The sequence below is a fragment of the Silurus aristotelis genome, assembly GCF_946808225.1.
Source record: "Silurus aristotelis genome assembly, chromosome: 18".
NCBI classification, from domain to species: domain Eukaryota; kingdom Metazoa; phylum Chordata; class Actinopteri; order Siluriformes; family Siluridae; genus Silurus; species Silurus aristotelis.
In genome coordinates this window covers 23,021,586-23,047,101 of record NC_139591.1, presented here as the reverse complement: position 1 = coordinate 23,047,101, position 25,516 = coordinate 23,021,586, and the positions used below count along the sequence as shown (strand labels likewise).

Below are 25,516 nucleotides of genomic sequence, written 5' to 3'. Positions count from 1 at the left end.
AGTGTGTATGGAGTGGTGTATATGTGTATGAGTGTGTGAGAGTGTGTTCAGTGTGTATGGAGTGGTGTATATGTGTATGAGTGTGTGAGAGTGTGTTCAGTGTGTATGGAGTGGTGTATATGTGTATGAGTGTGTGAGAGTGTGTTCAGTGTGTATGGAGTGGTGTATATGTGTATGAGTGTGTTTATTGTGTTCAGTGGGTGTGGACTGTTTGCATGTGTCTATGAAGTGTGTATGTAAGTATATATCTGAGTGTATATATGAGTGTGTGTGTGTGTGTGTGTGTGTGTGTGTGTGTGTGTGTGTGTATGTGTGTGTGTGTGTGTGTGTGTGTGTGTGTGTGTGTGTGTGTGTGTGTGTGTATAAAACTGTAAATTATCTCACTCCTTCTTTCAGTTCCTTCTCTCTTCTCGGTCTGTTGCGTAAACTCGAATTGATTCCAGAAGTTCCGCCCACCGACATTCCCACCAGGAGTCATGGATGCTGGAGTACACATGGAAAGAATGAACACTCTGAGCCTGGATGTGGCTCGTTCCCACTTTTCCTAAAGGCCAACATGTTACATAACAAACCCAGAACCCAGAAGTTGCCCACACCCGCCTGTGCAGATAAAGCCTGCATTCATCATTCATCCGAATTCATCCATCCAGTGCTCCATCTCGCTTTCCATCTGCAGCACATTGAAACAATTAGGAGAGGAACTGGAGAAAAATGACACTGATTTATATAAAATGGGTGAAATACACCATCCAGGAAGCCATTACATCTCAGAAGAAGGAGGAGGAGGAGGAGGAGGAGGATTTGTTGTATTCTTAGCCGAGTCTCTGTCCTTTATCATGAGATATCAGATCTTCAGCATGTTAACCCTTCTCACTGCTGGAGCGTTCTCACTCCTGAAGCTTATTATAAATTACTTCAATCTAAATGCTCCAGATGTGTGCGCAGTAATAATCCTGGATGAGTGATATCTTGCCTCACCCACCATCCAGCCACGTCTTAATCACATGACAGGGAGGTAAAAGGTTAACGTATGCTTCCTCCCAGACACCTGACAACCAAACGTGTGATTTTTTTTTTTTAGTCGATGCTTCAATACACACCTTTATCCTCTTATGTATACATGAGCTCACATGTGATTGGCTAGCGTGACCCTGATCAATGAGTGAGAGATTTCTCTGACAAAAACACAACCTTTTTTGTCGTACGCTGAAAAAAGTATATGTTTATGTACAACACGTGAGGATGCTTTTCGCTGTATGATCAACTAAAGTCAAATTTTATCGAGCACAATAAACTGAATCTTTCTCCAGAGGATCATAATTACAACAGCACATTAAAATTAATTAAAAGTTTAAACGTGTCTTTAAAGTCATGTGACTTTTCTCTAAAGGAAAAAACATGATGTCGTAACCTCTTCTGATGACTGGAGACTTTCACGAGTTCCAGCCATTTCACAATCATCAAGTAGAAGGTTTGCACTCAAATGACCGCTGAGAAACTCTACGAAAGGTCAGAACGTTACGGATATGGACACGGATATAAATACAAATACAGTAGTGAGGGAGTTTTTTTCATTTTAAGAATGACCCAGATGTGGGAGACTTTTTTGCATCATAGGACTCGTGGTTAAAGACATGGGATGATAATTGACAGGTTAAGAGTTCAAATCTCAGCCCTGCTTTACTTTAACCCTGCAACCAAGCCAACAAAAACGCTTACGGGAAAAATGACTTTCTATTCTAAACTCCGCCTCTAATCCCTGCTTGACCAATCATAATTTACCCATTGAAACAATGACAATAAAAAGTTTGGCATGTGATTCAACTTCTGTAAAAATGTCTAAACTGTAAACCCCTTTTCAATCTACTGACCACGCCCATTTCGATCGCCTGGTCACGCCTCCCTTTAAATATCATGACCTTTGCAATTTTACTGACCCCTGGCTCCACCTTCTAATCTATAGTGCCATCTTTTGATCAACAACTCTGAACAGTGTTTTAACTACTTCATCATTCCAATTTATTCACATTTTATAGTATTTAGATTTTATAGATGTTTATTACCGCATTAAAAACACTGTGTCTTTTCCTATATTTACATTAACAATCATTTAAATACACAAAACACGATCTTTAATTTCACACCACATACCAAATACACATCAGATCCACAATATTTGGATAAATAACCCACTGTGAGTGATTGACCTCGATCTGATCTCCTCCCGTTTCCAGACCTCAGTGAAACGCAGATGAACAGATTTTTCTTTCAGAGCGTAAACATGTTGGTGTGGTGTTTACAGACAGCTGTGTTGGATGCATCATTCACCTCCACGTCAGCTGCTGGTTTCTTCACAGAAATGATTCTGAAGCTTGGCTCGTGCTGCGATGGACAGATGTCGCTTTCTGCATGACAGTAAATGATGTCAAAATGTTCACTGGATTATTTATGAGGTTCCAGGAAGATCCTGATCTGATCAGAAGGTGTTGATGACTTTTCTATAGCAGAAGCTTTGACAGTAGTGCAGAAGCACATCGTAGGTGTTCAGTGTGTCAAGGTGCTCGTTCAAAAACGTTATCGTTTCTATAGTAACATCTCAGTGTTCTGTGAGGAGATTTATGGAAGGAGTCTCCTGTGCTTTCTAACTTTAAAAAAAACTAAAGTTTTTGGACCTCTTCAGAAGTGCATTTTGTGGCTTCTCAATAACATGACAAGCTGCAAATTTTATCTCATTAACTTTAAGAAAGAGAAAAATCAGAGGCTGCGAGGGAATTTTATTTATAAGTCTGTTTATATACCAGAGTCAATTTCTCTGGTAAAAGATCATAAAATCCTTCTTACAGGAAAATAATTAGCTGCAGGTTGAGATCTTTACAGTGCAGTAATTATTTATTTCATCACTAACTTATTAAATTTGTTCACTGAACACTGAATAAAAGTAATCATACTGTATGTAATAGGTAGAAAACCCCACTTCCGGCACACCTCTAGATATGGCAGCCAGATTCCGCCCCCTGGTGGCTGTCCTGATAGTTTGGCATCATTAGAAACAAACAAATGTAGTTGCCATTGACCTTCTCTTTTAAAAGTAATATCTTTTGACCAAAATCAAAAACAAGGTAATTAAAATCTGTACCTCGAACAAAGCATAGAAAAAGAGGCTATATATATATATATATATATATATATATATATATATATATATATATATATATATATATATATATATATATATATATATACATTTTTTTACATTTTCATATATATATACATTTTTTTTTTTTTTTTTCCCAAAGTTGTAGCTGCCATCACCCCCTGCCTATTTCTCCAATATTTTCCCAATCCTTTACTGCTGTTAAAGGACTAAGGACCATTGTGCACAAAGATTACTCTTTTCTCCTACCTGCCCCATGGTGCACTTTATCATATGTAACTTAATACAATGTCTAATTTATCACTAAAGGTTTTAGACTGTGTGCTTTATATCAATCAATATATATCATTATATTCAATACATTATATTCTATATATAATCAATATATATCACTATATCATTAAGTGTTGAACATCGATAACACTGCTGTTTTTTTAAACAAATAAATGCTACATCATAAACTTTCTTTTATTCTAAAACTCAGATTTTAAATAGAAGATTAAAAAAACAACTATTACTGTATTGTTATTAATATATATATATATATGCAAAATATACATACAGACATTGAGCTTTAAAGTTGGAGTGTTTTGTGCAGATATAAAACTGTACCAGGTGTGTGTGTGTGTGTGTGTGTGTGTGTGTGTGTGTGTGTGTGTGTGTGTGTGTGTGTGTGTCATTGTTCTGATGTCAGGGTGTTAAAACTTTAACAATTAACAGACAGTCGACATTAAACTTGTTGCTTAGTTGCATTGTGAATTTAAAATATCAAACCCCCCCATCTAGTGGTTTTTGTGGAAACTGCACACGTCAATATAACTGTGATCCACCTTTTTTTAAAGATACTGAGATCACGTGATCATTACACGCAGGTAAAATGGTTGTCACCTTTAGGACTGTAATCAGTATAACAGACTGTAGCTAATTATATAAATATTGTAATACAGGTTTTTATTCACGTTTATTAACTCAGCCAGAGAAGAAAATGACCCTGGATCCGATTTATGGTTCATTATAAACACAAGTTTGAGTATGTGGGCGGGGCTTAGCGGGTTACGTCATGGAAGCGTGCAGGTATTTTGATTGACACTGTGTGCAGGGGTTTAGTTCAGGGTGTGTGTCTGGGAGTGTGTGTGAGTGTTTAGAGCTCGCACAGTTATTATTATTATTATTATTATTATTATTATTATTATTATTATTATTATTATTATTATTATTATTATTATTATTATTATTATTATTCCCGCCAAATAAATAGTTTCTAAACGAGGTTACAGACTATGAAAGATGCGGCGGTGTGCGCTGAGAGTCAGGAACCTGCTGAAGAAGTTACTTCTGCTATTTGTGATGAACAGAACTGCGAACGGAGGTAAGATATTTACTGTTTATCCTTCACTTCCTCTCTATTCCTCTATTCTTCATCCTTCACTTCCTCTCTATTCCTCTATTCTTCATCCTGCACTTCCTCTCTATTTGTCAGTTCTTCATCCTTCACTTCAAGTCTATTCCTTTGTTCATCATCATTCAGTTCATTATACACTTCCTTTTTATTCCTCTGTTTATCCTTCACTTTCTCTCTATTCTATATTCACCTCTTCCCAATTCATTATTCACATCTTCTCTCTTTTTGAGTTTCTGTATTTATTCGTTGTTGGGTTTTTTTTTATTACTCTTATACTGCAGAAATGTAACACTGATTGCACTTTTTTATGGATTAAAGGTCAAGAGGCTTTTATTGTCATTTTTACTATACACAGTGGTACACAGTACACAGTAAAAACGAAACAACGTTCATCCGGAACCCTGGTGCTACACTAAACAACAAAACAACAACAGCAACAGCATAGAGCTACACTTCACTTTAAAGAACGAGTCATACTTTTAATCCATTTATTGTTGCAAATTGTGCCACTAATCCTACACATTTCGGTCCTGAAGATGTTGGAAAGTCTGATTGTTACAAAGCGCTGACACTGGAGACTCCTTCCCTAAACGTCTCCTTACAGAAAACTGTGTGTGGTTCAAAGCAGACGTGTGTTTAATGCAAACGTCTAATAACAGTGTGTTCATACACTCGGGTCATCTCTCGGATGATCCTCTTCCACAGATGACGTGTAATCCTGATCGACACACTGCTCTGGAAACGCTGGCAGTCCTGCTGTCGTGCTTTTAAACACACTCAGTGCATTAATTGAATTCTGATAACACATTAACATTAACAGCAGTTGCACTACTTAGTCTGTGTAACATGCTGTAGGGCATCAGTGTGTGTGTGTGTGTGTGTGTGTGTGTGTGTGTGTGTGTGTGTGTGTGTGTGTGTGTGTGTGAATGTATATATATAGCTATTAAGTACAAATCTTTAGATCCTGATGCCCTCAGGTACCCTGTGGAACGGAATGTGCGGAACGACGGTCCTTTTTGCTTCTAAACCTACAAATCATTGACCTTGTTTTTGTGCTTGTTTTTTTTTTTTAAATCAATATTGAACTTACGGGTCTCAGAGATCAGAGAGTTTAGTGTGAATCTGATAATGAATGAGTTGTTCATGCAGTCTGTGCATGTAATAGAATATAAAATAGTTTAATGAATTCAAATTGTGAATCGAGGTCAGAGGTCAATAAACAAGGCAGTGGGTCAGAAAAGAAAGAAAACAACATGAACTAGAGTTAAATAAGATCAAGAGTCAAGTCAAGTTTATTTCTATTGCGCTTTTTACAACACACATCGTCTCAAAGCAGCTTTACAGAATTTAAGAGTGAAGGTGAACGGTGTGTGTTTATCCCTGATGTGGCCGTGGCGACTGTGGTGAAGGAAAAACTCCTTTAGATGTTATGAGGGAGAAACGTTGAGAGGCACCAGACTTAAAAGCAGAACCTCATCCTCATTTGGGTGACATCAAGAGTGTGATTATAGTCTTTAAACACTACAGAACACTGGAGAGTGAGAACTAACATGAGCACTGGAGTGTGTGATTATGACTGATGTTCTTTCTACAGTCTTTTACAGTCATTTGTGGTTATAAACCAGGAGCTACTGAGCAACTCATAAAATATCTAAACATTTGAGATCATCACAGATCCAACACCAGCTTCTCCATGCCAGAGCCTTTAAACACTCAAAGAGGTCCAGTATCCAATTGGCACTGGTACGTCTCTAGATGGTTCAGGATGTTTGCGACATCTACTTCTTTAAATGTCCATAATCTTCATGAGGTGGGACGTGACTGGAGCTGGAGCAACCTCAGGATGCCTCGATGGGGAGAAAACGAGAAGCAGTGGATATTAACAAGCACAAGTTGATAATGTGCATGTGGTGAGACCTGAGATGTTGTACGGTTTAGAGACAGTGGCATTGAGTAAAAGACAGGAGGTGGAGCTGGAGGTAGCAGAGCTGAAGATGTTGAGATGTTCGTTGGGAGTGATGATGATGGACAGGATTAGAAATGAGTTTATTAGAGGGACAGCGAATGTAGGACATTTTGGAGACATGGTGAGGGAGGTGAGATTGAGATGGTTTGGACATGTGCAGAGGAGGGACATGGGGTATATCAGTAGGAGAATGCTGAGGATGGAGCCACCAGGAAGGAGGAAAAGAGGAAGACCGTGGAGGAGGTTTATGGATGTGGTGAGGGAAGACATGCAGGTAGTTGGCCTGAAAGAGGCAGATGTAGAGGACAGGGGGGGTATGGAGACGGATGATCCACTGTGGCGCCCCCTAATGGGAGAAGCCGAAACTTAACAGGTAGCCAGTGTAGGGATGAGAAGATTAGGGTTATATGATCATATCATACTGGACAAACTGTAGCTTGTTTAATAATGATGCAGGACATCCAGGACGAGCTTCTCTACATCAGATATAGATAACGTTTCTTACCTTAGCAATATTTCTAAAGTGGAAGAAGGCTGTTTTTGACTGGATTGATAGATTAATGGATGGATAGATGGATGGATGGAGGAATGGATGGATGGATGGATTGATAAATGGATGGATAGACAAATGGATGGATGGTTGGATTGATGGATAAATGGATGGATGGTTGGATTGATGGATGGATTGATAGATTTATGGATGGATGGATGAATGGATGGATTGTTGGATTGATAGATGAATGGAAGGATGGTTGGATTGATGGATGGATAGATGGATGGATTGATTTTTAGATAGATAGATAGATAGATAGATAGATAGATAGATAGATAGATAGATAGATAGATAGATAGATAGATAGATAGATAGATAGATAGATAGATGGACGGACCAATTTGATCCTATGATCTGCAGAAATACACTGAACATTAACTAAAGATTTGCACACCATTAAAAAAAATATATAAATAAATAAAATAAATAAAAAACATTAATTAAATCTCATTCTCACTTTACAGCCTCTTTCTATGGCGATGGATTTGTGCAGCTGAAAACCGTGGAGTCGTCGAGTAAAAACTCGCTCCACGTGCGATTTCGGACCTCCAGCACAGATGGGCTGCTCTTCCTGGCTGCCGGAGAGACAGACTTCCTGTGGGTGGCGCTACAGGCTGGTTTTATCCAGGTGTGTGTTTTTTTTTTTTGGTATGATAGTGTTAATATTGTGTAATAACGATAAGATTGAGACACAATTCCATTTACAGTTAGTACAAGTGGAAAAGATTCATTTAAAGCACAAGACTCAAGAATTTAATATCATAATCACCGTAAAACCGGCAGTTACGATGAACAACAAAGTTCACAATAATCAGAACATTTACATGTATGGCATTTGGCAGATGCTCTTATCAAGAGAGTTGATTTCATTCATACAACTGAGCAGTTAAGGGGTTAAGGGCCTTGCTCAGGGGTCCAGGAGTGGCATTTTGGTGTGCCTGGGATTTGAACTCATGACATTCAGATCAAAAATCCAACAGAGAATCTCCAATAACATAAAAAGGTAAAAAAAAAAAAACACAAACCACAAACTTCTCATATTTTTTTTTCACATATCTTGTAGCTTTTGTTCTTGTCACATTCAACCTTTTTAATTAATTGATTAGTTGATTGATTTTATTTATAATTTTAATTTTTTTATTGAAACAACAGGGGTGTGAAAACTTTTATACATTTTAATATACAAACTTTATACACAATATAATATACAAAAAATATATAGCTTTATATAAAAAAAAAAAAATGTAATAGAGATAAAAAATAAAGCTAAAAAGATGTAATAATCCTCTTCTCTGTAACACACAGTGCTCTGTTAAATAATTTACTCAACCCAACATAAAATCCTGTAAATCTCTAAACATTTCTCCAGAGATGTGTCCTAAAGCTGGGGTAAATACCATCCTGAGAGATATGTCTCAGAAACCCTTGATTAATTATTATCTTCATGCCCAGGAGGGAATCCTGAGGAAAAGTCAACCCGTAAAACCGAATTCCTGCCGATGTACAAGTTCTCGCTTGTTTTTGCTGAGTTGAGGAAGTCTGACAGGGATGAATATATTCTCTTACCAGATGTATCATTGCCTGAGGAGTAGCTAAAAACAGCGTGTGTATTTTATGATGCTCATTTATAGGTAACAAACATTACATACATTATATAGACAAAAGTTTGTGGACACCTGAGCATAAGATTGTTTTTACTTTTTAAGCATCGCCGTCCAGACTGAGTCTCCATTTACTGTTATAATAATCTCCATTCTCCTGAGAAGATTTTGGAATGTGCTTGTGGAGATTTGTGCTCATTCAGCATGTTTAATAGCTTTGGAGCTCTATAGCAGGAGATCTTGTGCACATTATGATGATGGAACAGGCTTGGATCTTCTCCTAGTTTAAGCGAATTAATTCTCCAACATACAAAGACGTCCAATACAATTGTGTGCCTCCAACTTTGTGTTTGGGGAGGAATTACATATTGCTGGAAAAGTCAGGTGTGCCAATACTTTTGTCCATATAGGGTGGATTCATAAATAAAAGTTCATAAAAGTTTTACAAAATCAAATAACCTAAATCAATTTAGAAGCTATTTCTTGCTCTGCAGAAAACAGGATTAACCAATCAGAATCATGCATTTTTCCCCCTGGTTCTGTCTGAAAGCCTCTTAGAGAGACGACACTCCCAAAACTTTGATTCATTCATGAACACACCACATTGTCTTTTTAAAATCCTGATTTATGAAAAGGACTACTGTTGATACTGTCCATAACGTACGTGATTTAAAACCCAAAGAAACACTCTCTTTATACACTTACTTAATACTGCTTTGTTATAGTAAAATATTTCCCCCTGTGTGTGAAACGGCCCAAAGTGCAGTAGAAAACTGGGCTATTTTTGATGCAAGACTTTGCATGTGTGTGCTGAAACAGAAGCGACATTAGAAGACATATTTTGTATATTTAAAGGATGACATTTAGCACATAAATGCCAAAACAATCCCTAAACATCAGGTTTCCAAGTCACACAGAAAAATGCTTAGCAGTGACATTAAACAGGGGGAAGTGGCTGCTTAGTGGTTAAGATATTGGACCACTGTTACCAATGTTGGGCCCTTGAGCAAGGCCCTTAACCCTCATGTGCTCAGTGTATAAATGAGATAAAGTCGCTCTGGATAAGGGTGTCTGGCAAATACCATAATTGTAAGTGTAAACACTCTGAAAAGCTCTGTTAGAACCTCATGTTGTCGTTGAGATTGTTGTCTCGAGCTGCGTTTTAAATCGAGAACTCTGACCGTACATTCAATTATTACTAATCTAGAAAATCCAGAGGGCTGGTACACAAAACAGACCTTTAAGCAGGGAGGTTAGAAATAAATATAAAAATTTAAATTATTCTCATCTAGCTACACCATCTCATGTTACTAACATAAGCTTGATCCTTTTTTTAATCAAACACAGGTGCAGATCGAACTCGGATCAGGTGAACGCACCCTTCGCTCAGAGAAAGCAGCTCACCTGAATGACCTTACCTGGCACTCTGTTGAACTCCAACACGATGGCCACAATGTTAGTCTGACTGTCGATAAAGGCTCCCCGAGCATTTTGGGGATGCCTGGACCTGACCTGGAGCTCAGCATTCAGGACGGACTTTACGTCGGTGGACTTGAGAATTCAGATAAGCTCTATCTTTTCAGCGCTACAGCTATATCTCACGTGGGCTTTCGTGGCTGTCTGGATGAAGTATTATTTAACAAACACAATTTGCTCTCATCTTTAAGGCCGTACTCTGGATATAAAATGGTCCATGAGGTGTCTTTGGGCTGCAGCCCAGAGTTTTCAGCCTCAGTGAACGACTCCATCAGTTTTTTCAGTTCCAAAGCGTACGTGTCTCTGCCGATGTGGGAGGTTCCTCAGGAAGGTGTATTTGCGTGTGAGTTTTATACATCAGCTGAAAACGGACTTCTCTTGTACAGCTCTGCAGGGAAGGGGGACTACGTGGCTCTGGAGATACGACACAAGCGCCTTGTTGCTGCAGTTAGAGTAGATGGCAGTAAGATGGCTTTGAGCTCCATAACATTAATTACTGGAGAAGATTGGCACTCAGTGAGGCTCTATGTAGCACCTCGGACTCTTCAGTTAACCCTTAACGAGGAGATCTTGAATTCCAGCTTCGGAGCAAAATCAAGGGCTCTCCAGCTTAACGGCCCCCTTTTCTTGGGTGGGGTGGACGCGAACACGTTTTTAGAAGTGCGTAGAAATGGTCTGCTCTCTGTAGTTCCAAATCACAGCAGTGGTGGCTCCTTTAAAGGTTGTCTTAGAAATATCAGAGTCAATGACCATAACCTCGGCCTGGCCAATGCTACGGTGACCAAAGACGTTTCGGTTGGTTGTGAGCCTGTGAAACATGTTAAACCGAATACCACGACAAATCCAGAGACTTTTCCCCCGGAAAATCCTCAGTTAGACAAGAAGAAGGCGCAGGCCTTTTTACTTCTCAATAACCTGGAAGTCCTCGAGGGTGGACGAGCACCTCTTGAGTCAAAGCACATTAAATTAAATCCGGAATTTCACAAGCTTGGGATCCGGCAATCCCAGATCATGTTTCGCATCGAGGAGCAGCCGGTCCACGGGCATCTGAGGCTCGATGTTGATCCTGATCAACAGGAAAATACCTTTAGTTTTCTGGATCTGTGGCATAACCGGATCATGTATGTTCATGGAGGTTCAGAAGATCCTCAGGACTTCTTCATGTTTTCTGTTTTCACCACCAGTACCAATAAAGAGGTGCCTGGTTATTTAAAGGGGAGCCACTTGCACAGGTTTAACTTCAGTGTCACACCTATAAACGATGCCCCGGATCTCAGCCTTCCAGAGGGAAGCCTTTTTATTGTTCTAGAGAATTCCAAGCGACATTTGAGCATGGACATGCTAAGAGCTACTGACCCTGATAATAGCTACACAGAGCTTGTATTCTCTTTACTCGGTAATCTAATTGCAAGCGCTGGATTCTTGGAACTTGCAGATGATCCAGGAAAACCTGTGACTTCGTTCTCCTACTCAGACTTGGAACAGGGGAAGGTGTGTTTCGTCCACAGAGGCATCAAGAACTCTAGAATTGCGATCAGAGTGAGCGATGGAGAAAAAGTGAGCAATACGGTCGTGCTGAGAATTATGGCTGTCTCCTTGGAGTACAAAGTTGTAAATAACACCGCTGTGGATGTGATCCAGGGCCGAGCTTCTTACATCGATAACAGACATTTAGCTGTGCAGGTGAATGTGGTCAAGCAAGCCGTGGATATCCGGTACGACGTCGTTGACCTGCCTGTCTACGGTGAGTTGCAACGGCTACATTCCAGTGGTGCGTGGAAACAAACTAGTACCTTTACACCAAAGCTTCTGGAAAAGGATCGTCTCAGGTATCTTAGCACCTTTCATGGTCCCCAGTCGATAAATGTAACCGATGAATTTAAATGCAAAATCAGCATTGGTTCTGTGGCTACAGACGAGGTTCTTGTTCATATAAGGGTCCGATGGATTCAATACAAGGTCACCAGGAGTAAAATGGAAGTAAACCATGGTCATAAAGTCACACTGACAACTCAGGAGTTTAAAATAGTCTCCAAAAATGTGAAACTGTCTGAGAATGATATTCACATCCGCTTGCTGACTTTACCAAGGAAAGGGCTTTTGCTTTTCAATGGCAAGCCCCTAAAAAATAACTCTACTTTTAGCCAGATGAACATCACTGATCAAAAAGTGCAGTATCAACTTTATGAAAAGCCAAACAAAAACCTGAAGGACATGTTCAGCTTTCAGGTGTTTTCAGAATATTCCTATTCCGGAAGACATGACTTCAGGATCATCATCAAAGCCGATGTTTACAGCGTAGTTCTGAGAAATCAAGGACTTTCCCTCCTGGAAGGTGAGAGTAAGGTCATAACTAAGGACAATCTTTTCATTGAGATGCCTGAGTCTGGAGCTGTGCAGTACACCATCAGGAGCAGCCCACGACATGGGAAACTAATCCGAATCAACAATGCCAACAACAGTATACTGGAGTTTACAGATGAAGACATTCTTGAGGAACGCATCTTGTACTCTCATGATGATAGCGAAACAACACGTGATGCGTTTACCTTCTGTGCTTTGGCATCTCAGAGAAACATTGAAGGCATTTTTAACATCTCAATCCAGTTAGTGAATGATGAAAAACCTGTTCGTGTTGTGGACAAAGTTTTTGACATTGTGCGGGATAGCCAGAGGCTCCTGACCTCGGAGGATCTTCGTTACCATGACCCTGATTCGGACTACGATGACGGACAGCTTCTTTATACCAGACAGGGAATCTCGATTGGTGAGTTAGTATTGGTAAATGAGTCCTCTCACAAGCTCTATCAGTTCCATCAAAGAGATCTGGAGGAAAAGCGAGTGCTGTTTCTCCACAGAGGTGCAAGCTTTGGACGTTTTGTACTCTTCGTATCTGACGGTAAGCATTATATATCTACTCTACTTGAAGTAAGCGCACAGGATCCTTATTTAAGGGTGGCTAACAACACTGGCCTTCTAGTCCAAAAGGGACAGGAAGCCGTTTTACAATCAGTCAACTTCAGTGTCACTACCAACACTGATGTCCGAAGTGACGAGGATGTCCTTTTTGAGATATTTTATCCTCCGAGTCATGGCATTCTACTTTGTGGTGGGATCGAGGCTGATGCTTTTACGCAGTATGACGTGAAGGTGGGGCATGTAATCTATCGCCATGACGATGAGAGAAACCTTATGGACTCCTTTAGCCTCACAGCTACGGTAAATGGGCTGCGCTTGGATGTGACCGTGGTGGTGAATGTTTACCTCGAGAGCCACCAGAAACCTCCACAAGTCACCCACAACCACTCCATCGTGGTGGAAGAAGGGAAACTTGTTAGAATTTGCAAAAAGGATCTTGAGGTTTGTATCACAAGGATAATAGTCATGATTTGTGTAAGAGAATGTGTATTAACAAGGCACACTTACCTGTGTTCAGGTGTGTATAAACAACTGAAAATAAATTGCAGGTCTTTGTCCTTGTTTCGAGTGAATCATCGCTCAGTTACTGATATTATTGTAAACATGGCAAATCATTCAATAGTGGAGCATCTGAAAATTGATTTATCAAAAGTTATTGATTGTGGTAATATCTTAGTGTTTCTATATGAACAACTCATTCAGCCACAAACATCCATCAGGTATAACATTTTGACCACCTTCCTAATATTATGTGGGTCCCCTTTTTGCTGCCAAAACAGTTCTGACACGTCGGACATTAACAGCATGACATTTTTCAGAATTTAAGCTACAGGAGCTCGTCTGTTGGCTCGGACCACACGGTCCAGCCTTCACTCCTCACTTGCATGAATGATCCTCGTCCCCCACGACCCTGTCGCCAGTTCACCACTGTTCCTTCCTTGGAGCACTTTTAATAGATTCTGACCACTGCAGACCAGAAACATCCTACAAGAGCTGCAGTTTTGGAGATGCTTTGACCCAGATGTCTAGACGTCACAATTTGGCCCTCATCAAACTCAATCAAAGTCTTACGCTCACCCAGAATGTTCACTTGCAGCCTTATAAATATATCCACCCACTAACAGGTGATTAAGAGATACTTGGTGTTAATCACTTCACCACTCATAATGTTATACCTGATCAGTGTAAATTTATATGGTGGTGTTTTCTGCACCCTTAGAAGATAAAATCCAGAATTTCTCTAGAAACTAAAAGGAATGTTCTGTTGTGTTATTTCTGGGAGAACCGATAAATCAATCCAGTTTTTGCAATAATTTGCTTCAGGTAGTTCATGAGGATAACAAACCAGATGAGATCATGTACACCGTGAAAACACCTCCATCACATGGCTTCCTAAAGCTTTCTAACATGAACAGTTCTAACATCAAAAAGTTCTCACAGTTGGACATTAACGCCGGTCACCTCCAGTACGTCCAGGAGAAACCCGGACACACCAGCGACTCTTTCACACTGGACGTAAAAAATGGGATCGTTACAGTCAGTAATCTGATGGTGTTTGTGGATATCGTTCCTTTCTTCCTACCGCTTGAAGTCTCAAATATTACCTTGACAGAGGGATCTTCGAAAGGTCTAAACCAAGATGTAATCAAGGTTGCAGGTCGGCACTTTACAGGACTTCACGTCCAGTACCATGTGATCGAAGGTCCACATCACGGCCGTATAGAGCACTCCAGGATTCCTGGGGTTCCGATTCCATCTTTCACCAGGGTGCAGGTCAGTTTCTTCACTTGTTAGAATAAATGAATAAGTAAACATTTATTATTATAAATTATTAGTTCATTATTATACAAATATTTTTTATTATTTCTCCGGTTATGCGACAGAAACCGGTCACTGGTTGTTGTTAACACTTCTATAACCGCTGACTCAATCCTCCAGCCATTAATTTATAGTTTTGTTTCACATGTTTTTCTATTCATCAGCTAATTCATGCATTTGTACCATATATGGGTTTCTGATTATATTTTTTATTTGCCTCATTAGCATTTCATTTCCACTTGTTTTGATGTAGAGATTTATACCAACCCCCCAAAAAAGATTTTCAACATAATGTAGAATTTAATGCCTTATATGAATATTTATTATTTCATTCACCTTATTGTTTGCTAATGTAAATTTTTAAAGCACCTGCACATTTATTCAGTTATCCAGTCAGAACAAAGTGTAGAATCGCGTAGATACAAGTCAGGAGCTAGAGGTAATGTTCACAATCAACGTAAGAATGAAGAAAATGTGTGATCTTTGTGGCTTTAACAATAGTTGTTGGTTTTGACACACAAAAATCTCTGCAGTTTATACAGAATGGTGTGAAAAACAAAAAACATGCTGTGAATAAAGCGTCTTGCTGGCTGACACCAGAGTTACACAAATCATCAGATAATCACTCTTTAGAACCATGATGATCAGAAAGGTATGCCAGAATCTCATCAAACTGGGCGGCTGAAGACTGGAAACTTGACCAGTTTGTCTGAATCTGTTCCTATTATAGTCTTTTTATAACTAACAGGAAAGAAAGCTGATGAGGTCTTATGCTGTTGTTGCCCCTCCACCTCAGAATGTGATGTTTTGTGCATGCTGAGATGCTTTTCTGCTCAGCACGGCTGTACAGAATGATGATTCGAGCCTGTTTATAAATATACATGTATAAAGTTATACTTTTACTGCACAGGTTGAACACAAGTTCATATCGTACGTCCACGACGGCAGCGAGACGACAGCAGATAGTTTCACTCTGGTCGCAAATGACACAGACGTGCGCAAGCAGAGCGTTCCCCGTGTCATACACGTGAGCGTCATGCCTGTGAACGACGAGGCTCCAGTTATAACCGTCAACAGGATCCTGAGGGTAAGAGGAGCTTCATAAACCACTGACGCACACCAATATTCTTAATAATTATAATTATTTTGAAACAGTCAATTTAAACATATTGTGAACTGAAATGGACGTGATTGGCAACATTATTTGCAAACTGAAAATGTTGAATAGAGTCACGTGTGTAGTTAAAGTGTCACGTGATAAAGGTTCTGTCTGAGTTTGTTAGTAAACGAAGTTGAAGTAATCGAAGACCAGGAAGTGATTAAAAACTCCATTTTATTAAAAAACTGTGGAGAATTTGTATAGGATCCAGATGCTGATTAAGAAATATCTTAGAAGACTTCACTGTACTGATCGGGGGTAAATACTTCTGCAACCAACTCATTTGTGCTTTTTTGTTTAATTAGCCCGACTGTCACAAATGTGTGTGTGTGTGTGTGTGTGTGTGTGTGTGTGTGTGTGTGTGTGTGTGTGTGTGGGGGGGGTGCTCTGGTTTATTATGTGTGAATGATGCAGAGAGAACGACGAGGTTTGTTCTCATTATCTGACTAAATTCTTCTCATTCCACACTTTACATTCCGCATCACTGCATGAGGATTGGCTGTGTTTGTTTATAAAGGGGCTTTACAGGATTCTGTCTGTCTGTCTGTCTGTCTGTCTGTCTGTCTGTCTGTCTGTCTGTCTGTCTGCTTGTCTGTCTGTCTGTCTGTCTGTCTGCCATAATCTATGGTTCCATCCTAACAATAATATAATATCTATACAAATTAATTGATTTGCTTACTTTAATAGTATTAAGTATAAATCTTTTGATAAGATTTGTTTTTATAAAAATAGAAAACCTTTCAGATTTTTAATACTCAGTTTCTCCACCAGGAGGCTTGAAAACTCGGGCTTGTCTTTTTAGCTCCTGGGTCTGGATTTAGTTTGATCTAGAATTTTAAAAATCCACTTCAAGTTCCTGAAGAATAAAAATAAATATACTGATTTACAAAATATTGTTGCAACGCCAAATATCACTATATGTTAAACACACACACACACACACACACACACACACACACACACACACACACACACACACACATTGCAGGTATTATATGATCTTACAGTAGTTTATGTTTCAGTTGAAATTTGTTTGCTTTACAGTTCATACTCTTTTTCTTCTTATTAATATTATTATTGTGCAGAAACAAACTAAAAAACGTTAGAATAAATGATTGAATCCTACTGCAATGTAACATATATCTCATTTATCTCTAGCATATACATTTCTTCTCTAATTAAAAAAGGTTTCTTACATTAATGGAATATTTTCCACCTTTTCTTAAAATAAATAATGAGTGAACTGCTAAACTTCTAACTACATGTAAATATCACACAACTCCAAATTTTTACACTTTGACTTAAAATGCATTGCAACAAAGTTTGTCCATTTGGCTATTTTGGAAGAATGCTGTTAGCGAGCTAAGCTACAGGAGTAAGCTAACACTCCTGTCGATGTCCAAGTTCCAAGTTGGCTCAGGATTGACAAGATGTTATTGACAGCAAAACCATGCTTTAGCATATGCTAATGTATAATAATGTATTTTTTAATATCTGTAATTCAAATATTATGCTAGCCATGGCAAATGTATAATTTAAACTAGCCACATTCTTTATCTGAAAGTAGGCTAATTATAGGCAAACTAGCTAACATTACAAACAATACCCAAGTGCTAGCATGTTGGACACTTATGTGACAGAAGGGAACTACAATTTATTAATTAGCAAGAAATTGTTTTGCGGACTCTCAGAAAGACAAAATAATAAAGTTTATAGATGTTGAAAGCAGAATGAATTTTTTCTCCCACAGGTATGGGTGGACTCCGTGACTGAAATCACCGGTGATGACCTCAGTGCGGTTGACCCTGACTCTGACCCTGAGAGCCTGGAGTTTATCATCACTCCGCCCAGTAACGGACACCTTTCCCTAAAAAGCGCCCCCTCCAGGCCGGTCCTGAACTTCACCCAGGCTCACATCCACCGCCGTCAGCTGGTGTTCGTACACAGCGGTGAGTTCCGACAAGATCACATCCCTTTTTAATAATGATCCACATTACATTATAAGCAATGACATGACTTTGAGTTTGGATTTGAATTTGGTTTATCCTCCAAAGGTGCCATGTTTGGTGGATTTCATTTCCAGGTGAATGATGGAGTCAATTTTGCACCCAGGCAAATTTTCAGCATCGCTGCCCGATCTCTGACGCTCAGCCTGGAGAGGAACCGTGAACTCAAAGTGTTTCCAGGTTATTGTTCTAATGATGTTTCACTTGCACCGTTGCCCTGGCATTGTCCTTCAAGATAAACTGTAACACTGAACTTCATATTTCCTCAAATTTTATTAAACTCACCATTGAATTCTTTAAATGATTTTGTTTCAGGGTCTTCCAAAGTCATCTCCACGGAAGATTTGTTCATTGCCACTAATGACTACGATGACGTTCATGAGAATCGCACCGTCGTCTATCACGTTACCTCACCGCCAAGACTGGGCAGGCTGATCCATGCCCCAGGCAACGATCCCACCAAAACAAATCCGATATCTACCTTCACTCAAAACATGGTGTGGTTTACTTTATGTTCCTGTTTAGAAATAATAATGAAGTGAAATTTAGTTTGATGCAAGGTTCTGGTTCAGGAATTAATATTATAATATACTATCCTATTCTGCACTTATTAAAGTCTCCAAATCTCACAAAGTCTCACAAATCTTCACAAGCTCCACACTCCAACATCTAGTGGAACACCATCTCAGAAGAGTGGAGCTTATTATATCAGCAAACGTGGACTAAATGTAAAATAGGATATTCAGGAGGCACATAGCAATCGTATGGCCGGGTGTTTACAAATATTTGGCCATATAGTTTTCTTCTTAAAAAACAATGCACATACAGTATGAAGAACTTCTAAACTCTTGAATCAGTAGCTATGAAAGCTTTGTAGCTGTGCAGCAATCATTTTTCTGGTGTAAAAATAATATTGTTCATATGGAGCACAAGTTTTCTTTAAGGAGATGTTTCCTCAACAGGGAAGGATTCTCAAGTATCCGCATTTTGTAACAGTCAGAGATGAAGCTGTAACTTTCAGACTGTTTCGAAAACACAAGTTTGTGTTTCTTTGCATTTTGTAGCTAAAATGATAAAATGTAAAATAAAAAATTTTCACCAACTTGATAAATAATTGTGTATCATTGATATGCGAATAATAATAATAGAAATAAAAATAAGTCTTTGTAAATGTAAAAATGGAAACTTTGTTAACAAATGTGTTTCACTGAAATCAGTTTGAATGATATTTTCAATGTTTTTAATAATTTCTCTTCTCCGCAGTTAAAGGACAGTTTGATTGTGTATAAACACACTGAACCGATAGCATGGACAGCAACTGACTCCTTCATCTTCACTGCATCTTCTCCTCCTGCCTCCTTCCCACCTCACACTTTTAACATCCACATCTCCTACGATAACACAAGCCCGGAGTACAGGAGCGTCCTACTCGCTAACACAGGTTACAACAGTTTCTGACGTAACTTACTATGGTTCATGTATGAGCCTCCTAGTTTTAGTTTATGCTCTAAAATGTATCTTTTTCCTCTTCAATTTTACATTCAATTCACTTCAATCCGTTTTTATTTGTATAGCACTTTTAACAATGGACATTGTCTCAGAGCACTTTTACACAGATGAAGGGGTAATATAACAAATATATAAATAAACATTTTAATAAATAACGTTTCACTGTTCTGACACAAATTTCTTGTTTGAGGGCGGGGTTAATAGTGCTTTACTCTCATTGGTTAGTGAGATTTGGATGACCGAATCCCAGCAGTAGAGACTTTACCAAATTCTCGGGAGCGTTTCTAAATGTGGTTCTCTGAATCGTTACAGTGTTTGGAGTATGTTAATTAGTCAGTAACTCATATTTGAGGTTTGGTTCATTACACACAGCTCACGAATTTTGGAGCACATTCTGGAAGCAATATGCGAAGTGGTTTATTCATTAAGTAATGATTAATGGGCCAAACCTCAAATATTAATTATGAATATACTAAGTACAGTAAGTAAAAAAGAAATTTCCACAAAGTGTCTTTAACTATACAGAAAACCATATCCAGAACGCTCTCCAAACTTTGTTGAAATTACTACTTCCAGGACCTGCCAATCGAAATCTCACTAGAGAAAATGTGTTGTTACAGTGTTGTTAAGCCCCAGCCCTCATGAGGAAATGCAAACTTGCAGGATGTAAACAAACTTGGGCAGAAAACTTATGAATATATTAACTAAGAAACCTGATTATTTAAAGACCATGTTGCATTTCATTCCTTTTGGTTTAAGTCTTTCTTTCTTTTTGTGTATTTGTTCTTGAAATGGTAATTTCAACACTTTTGGGACAAACACAATTCCATATGTATTGAGCTTTAACATTGAAGTTCACAATGAGGGCAGAAAATCTCCAAGCCATTGGGTCAAAAGTCAAACAGTCTCAATCAGGATTAGTGTCATTGCATCTGAGCATGCAGGATTGATTAGGAAGTGAAATCACACAAAGGAACAGTGAAAATCAATATCGGTTCATAAACACAAACACCTGACCAGGAAATAAAACGCCAGGTATGTGAGATAGAGTGGAATACAATGATGAGTTAAAAGGAACACAGAGAGACCGATGATATAATCAATGTAATCAGGCATCAAGCATAAATATAGAGAAAATGGTTTTTGGGTACAGATAGAACCTCAGTCCAATGCAAAGAAAATTATTATATACACTTTATTAGCTGCTCATGTGCATTTTTATTCGGTATTTCAGGAACTGTTGTGGTCGAAGGCAGTCGGGTTATGATCGATAACACTAAGCTGGATGCCTCAAATCTGATGGGGAAGCTACCTGATGAAGAACGAGAGTCCTACGAGATCTGGTACCGAGTCACTACATTACCACGCTTCGGGACAATCGTAGTAGGTGAACGTAACCTGACCAGTGAGAAACCCGACTTCTCCCAGTTCATCCTTGACAGAAATGGCATCACTTATGTGCACGATGACTCAGAGACCACGTTTGACAGTTTCAGTTTTGATGTGTGGTTAAACCCTATCGGGAATCCTGTTAGGCAACCACATGGGAAAAATGTTATGGTGTCAGAGACTTTTGATATCACTGTAACACCTGTGAATGATCTGCCTCCCTTACTGAAAACTCAAGCCCCCAGTCTCTTGGTGGTCAAAGGAGAAACTGTAGCTTTAGGTCCCGAAAACCTTCATGTGGAAGATCTGGACACTTTACCAGAAGATATCCACTACACTGTGATCAGCAAACCTAATAACGGCTTCCTGGCCCTTGAAGATAGGCTAAATGAATCAACTGTTACGTTTACCCAAGCTGATGTGAATAATGGAAGGGTGCACTTTGTTCAAGAAGGTCATCCTACCTCAGGGATATTCTACTTCAGTGTAACCGATGGCTTCCATCGTCCCCTCTATAAGCTCTTCAACCTTGAAGTTCACAATATCACAATCAAGGTTGTAAATAATACTGGATTGACTCTCATGCAAGGACTGACTACAGGGAACCTGACCCTCCAGCACTTAGCTGCAGTAACAAACAAGAAAAACTCACCCATTAAGTATATTATTACACAGCAGCCAAGTCATGGCAGGCTCTTGATTAAGGAAGACCAGATCACACATTTTGACCAGGACGAACTTTGTTTGGGGGAGGTTTCTTATCAAATGACTGATTTGTCCTCCTCTCGAGACAGCTTCAAGTTCACAGTTGGAACTTCCGAGAGCAACCTGACCAATCAGGTGTTCAATATCACAGTGAAGCCGCTGATACACCTTGGAAAACAAGTCCGTATACCTGATGGTATTCCTGTTAAGATAAGAAAAGATATTTTAGATGCCAGCGAGCTGTCATCCATCAGCGGCAGTGACCCGATTTTTGAGATCATTGTTCCTCCAAAATATGGCAAGCTAGTAAAAGTAACAGTGAATCTCGGAGCTGCTTCAGACTCTATAGAATCGTTTACCTTTAGAGATGTTGAACAAGGCAGAATTGCCATCCAGGAGCACCTAAACTTTCTTTCTGTACATGGTAACACAACGGCTGTGGTGCAGAACAAAACTGCATCTGCACTTCATGACTCATTTGTGTTTGTTTTAAAAGCTGCAAATGTTCAGCCTGCCACTGGAGAGTTTGTTTTCATGGTTGTACCCTACGATCCAATGACAAGCAAACATGTAATTTCATCTGCTCCAGTGCATCCAACCATACATCCTTCTCTTAACAGAACAAGTAATGTTGTTTCACACATGAATGAGCAGTCACGTGTTCACCCAACCAAAAGACCAGACTGGGTACCTCCAAAAACCAAAACACGAAACCGTTCTGGGAACCACACACGAGGAAGGTCCTCAGTATTTCATGCACCCAAGTCCACATCAGGCAGACACAACGATCATCACAGAAACACACCAATCAGGGTAGAGTCTTTGCCAAGACCTGCATCTGATCCACTGCTTATCATTCTACCTTTCCTGGCCTGTCTGTTTCTTATCGTCATCCTAGTTGTTTTAATTCTAGTTTTCAGGCACAGGCAAGAGAAGCGAGCTCAGCCACCCATGATTCAAGACTTTTCAGATAATTCTATAGAAGACATTGTGTCTCCAACCCCTTATCTGGGCCTGCCTGAGAGAAGTCTAACTGTTCCTTCTGTTGTAGTGACCCCACTTATGCCAAGGTGTTCTAGAAGCCCTGTTTTAGCACGTGATGGGGCCTTAGTACCTGAAATAGCACTCCCTGACTCTACAATACTTGTTTGTCCCTGGACTCCCGTTGATCCTGAGGGAACACCAAATTCCTCTCCTGGTTCACCAATTCTGAGATCAAATCAGTACTGGGTTTAAAACTGCATCTTCAGTTATAAAATCATCTGGCACTCTTAATGGGATTGATCTTTACCTACTGGCAAAGTATCCAGTCCACTTAACACCATGTTTTGTCGGAGGTGGGAAGAATCGCATGGAGAGAACTTTCTTTTCATGGGCTGCTGTGGAACCTGAGTTAAATCTACAATCCTTTTCTGGTACACCAATCCTGAGACAGAATCAGTACTAAGTTTGACTGTATATCTTTGAGCACAGAATCATCATTTATGATTATTTTCAAAATTACTACTTTTTCCTGGTCAGTATTGAGCTGGATCTTGGGAATACAAGGGCAAATTTAGGACTATTCAGCATGTTTGAAGAACTGAGGATGCATGGTCAAATCCATCAAGTGTTTTTGGATCTCAGGATTATGAGTTAAGACTGGAATAAACCCTGAAAAAGATACTGACGTAAGGCAGAAACACACTCTGAATAGGATTCTTGGTCACCTAGGAGCAATTTAGTCTGGCGAAAGTGTGAAAAGTCCTTAAAGGAAACCCACAGAAAACTCTGTAAGGACAGTAACCGGATGTTAAACATGTGGTTTTTTAAACACTATTAACTTCTCACTTGTGTGAAATTACCCAACCCAATTACCCAATTCTTTTAGAACCTTTTTAAGAAATTCTGTTTACCAAATGTTGTGCATCTTTTTATTGTTATACCCAGAGTATTTGAGCGTAGTCATCTTGTTAAAGGTTAAAGAACTGCATATTTTGTGACCAACTAAGATGTTACAAAAATATTATAATTTGTTTGTAATCTGATTACAGAAAAGTTTTGTTACTGTGGTTATATTTTAATCTTCATGATCTCAGACGCGTTACACTAGCTTTGCAAACATACACTATATGGACAAGAGCATTGGGACACCTAAGTTCTCCAGCCATATGCGTTTCTTTCACAAACCTGCTCCAGCATGACAATGTCCCTGTGCACAAAGCCAGCTCAATGAAGATACGCTTTACATGGCGTATCTCTGTCATCAACCCTGTCGACCAGCTTTGGGATGAATGTGAATGCTGACTGCACCCCAGGCCTCCTCACCTCACCTACATCAGTACCTGATCTTACCAACATCCTTGTAGCTGAACGAATCTCCACAAAAGCTCCACAAAATCTAGTGGAACATCTTCCCAGAACAGTGGAGCTTATTATAATGGCAAATGGACCTCAATGTAGAATGGGACGTTCAAAAAGCACATACCAATCTTATGATCAGGTGTCCACAAATTTTTGGTGTATATATTTGCACTGCTCATTATGTCTCACATGAACACTGAACACAAACAACTGTTTCATTTAACGTATACCAGAGCAGATAGGCAACAGGTATATATATGTTTTGTTACAAAACCAATTAACAATGCATTTATCTTTTTTTATCTGTTTATGGTTACATCTAATGTTGTCATTTTGTCCTGTCTCACTTTGCTTGCTTTCGAAGTTAATTAAACATACAGAAATAAATTTGCTTGTCATGTAATCCAGCACTTAGAACATCCTTTCCATTGGATTTACATTATCCGTTTATTAACAGGCGTAGATTATGTGGCGCGTTTCCCGTCCAAGGCCCTGTGAATTATCTGTTACTATGGAAACGTTACTGAATTGACCAGTCGCATCTGACAATTCAACAGTGCATAGAGAAGCATAAAGCGAAAAAGAAATTAATTTACTTTAATACGTTTTTATAAAGCTGTTATCCACGCACCTGTAGAACCACTTTGTGAGAAATCTTTGGAAATGGTTGACTCTTAAAATGTTTCAACGTGTTTTGGGTGTTTCCATTGATATTATTCATGCTTCATCATCACAATGTCCCTTTGCACAAAGCTAGCTCCATGAAGATCTGCTTTGCATGGGTTTGGGTAGAAGATCTCCTGCTTTAGAGCTCCAAACCTGTTGAACACCTTAAGGATGAATGTGAATGCTGACTGCACCCCAGGTTTCCCCACCTCACCTTTATAAGGAACTAACTTTACTAACAAGCTTGTGAATGAATGAATCGCCATAAATCTTCACAAAATCTAGTAGAACATCCTTCCAGGAGAGCGGAGCTTATTTTAACAGCGAATGGGGATCAAATGTGGAACGAGATGTTCAAGGTGTACACAAACTTTTGGCCATATAATGTATTTTCTGATCAGTGTAAAAATGCTTTAAGAACGTTTGAACAGGTATTGCATCATAATTCATAACAGCCAATCATATTTCAGTATGCAAATGCAGACCATGCAACAGTGGTGTACTTGGGAAAAGGGCAACAATCCAATTCATATTTTTATTTTGTAGATTTCTCGTTGAAGCTGAAAGTGCTGTCTAGATCTTTCTCTAGATCTTTTCTCCCTCACCTACCTGAACCTGTTTAAAACTAAATTAAATCATGTTCCTCTGAATAATTTCATGCCCAATTTGCTGTTTTTACTCAGAAGCTCAGAGGGGTGGAGCTGGATTCTTGAGTGTGTGAGTGCTAGTCTGCTCGTGCGTATCAGTGCTGAAAGAAACATTAGCTCTGATAAATTATTCAGCTGCTGTGTGTGTGTGTGTGTGTGTGTGTGTGTGTGTGTGTGTGTGTGTGGAGGAGCTCAGTGGCTCT

At 39.2% G+C, this 25,516-nt stretch overlaps 1 protein-coding gene across 1 annotated transcript; it reads left to right on the top strand.

The window, feature by feature from the left end:
- The first annotated feature begins 4,355 nt into the window (after window positions 1–4,355).
- On the top strand, window positions 4,356–24,387 carry LOC310741135 (chondroitin sulfate proteoglycan 4-like). The gene is made up of 10 exons (XM_083568653.1): window positions 4,356–4,523; window positions 7,540–7,703; window positions 10,024–13,512; window positions 14,395–14,844; window positions 15,800–15,976; window positions 17,799–17,997; window positions 18,103–18,234; window positions 18,370–18,551; window positions 19,318–19,495; window positions 20,798–24,387. Exons 1-10 carry the CDS (start codon window positions 4,442–4,444, stop codon window positions 22,891–22,893), a joined length of 7,149 nt encoding a protein of 2,382 aa, XP_083424779.1. The 5' UTR covers window positions 4,356–4,441; the 3' UTR covers window positions 22,894–24,387.
- The last annotated feature ends 1,129 nt before the right edge of the window (window positions 24,388–25,516 follow it).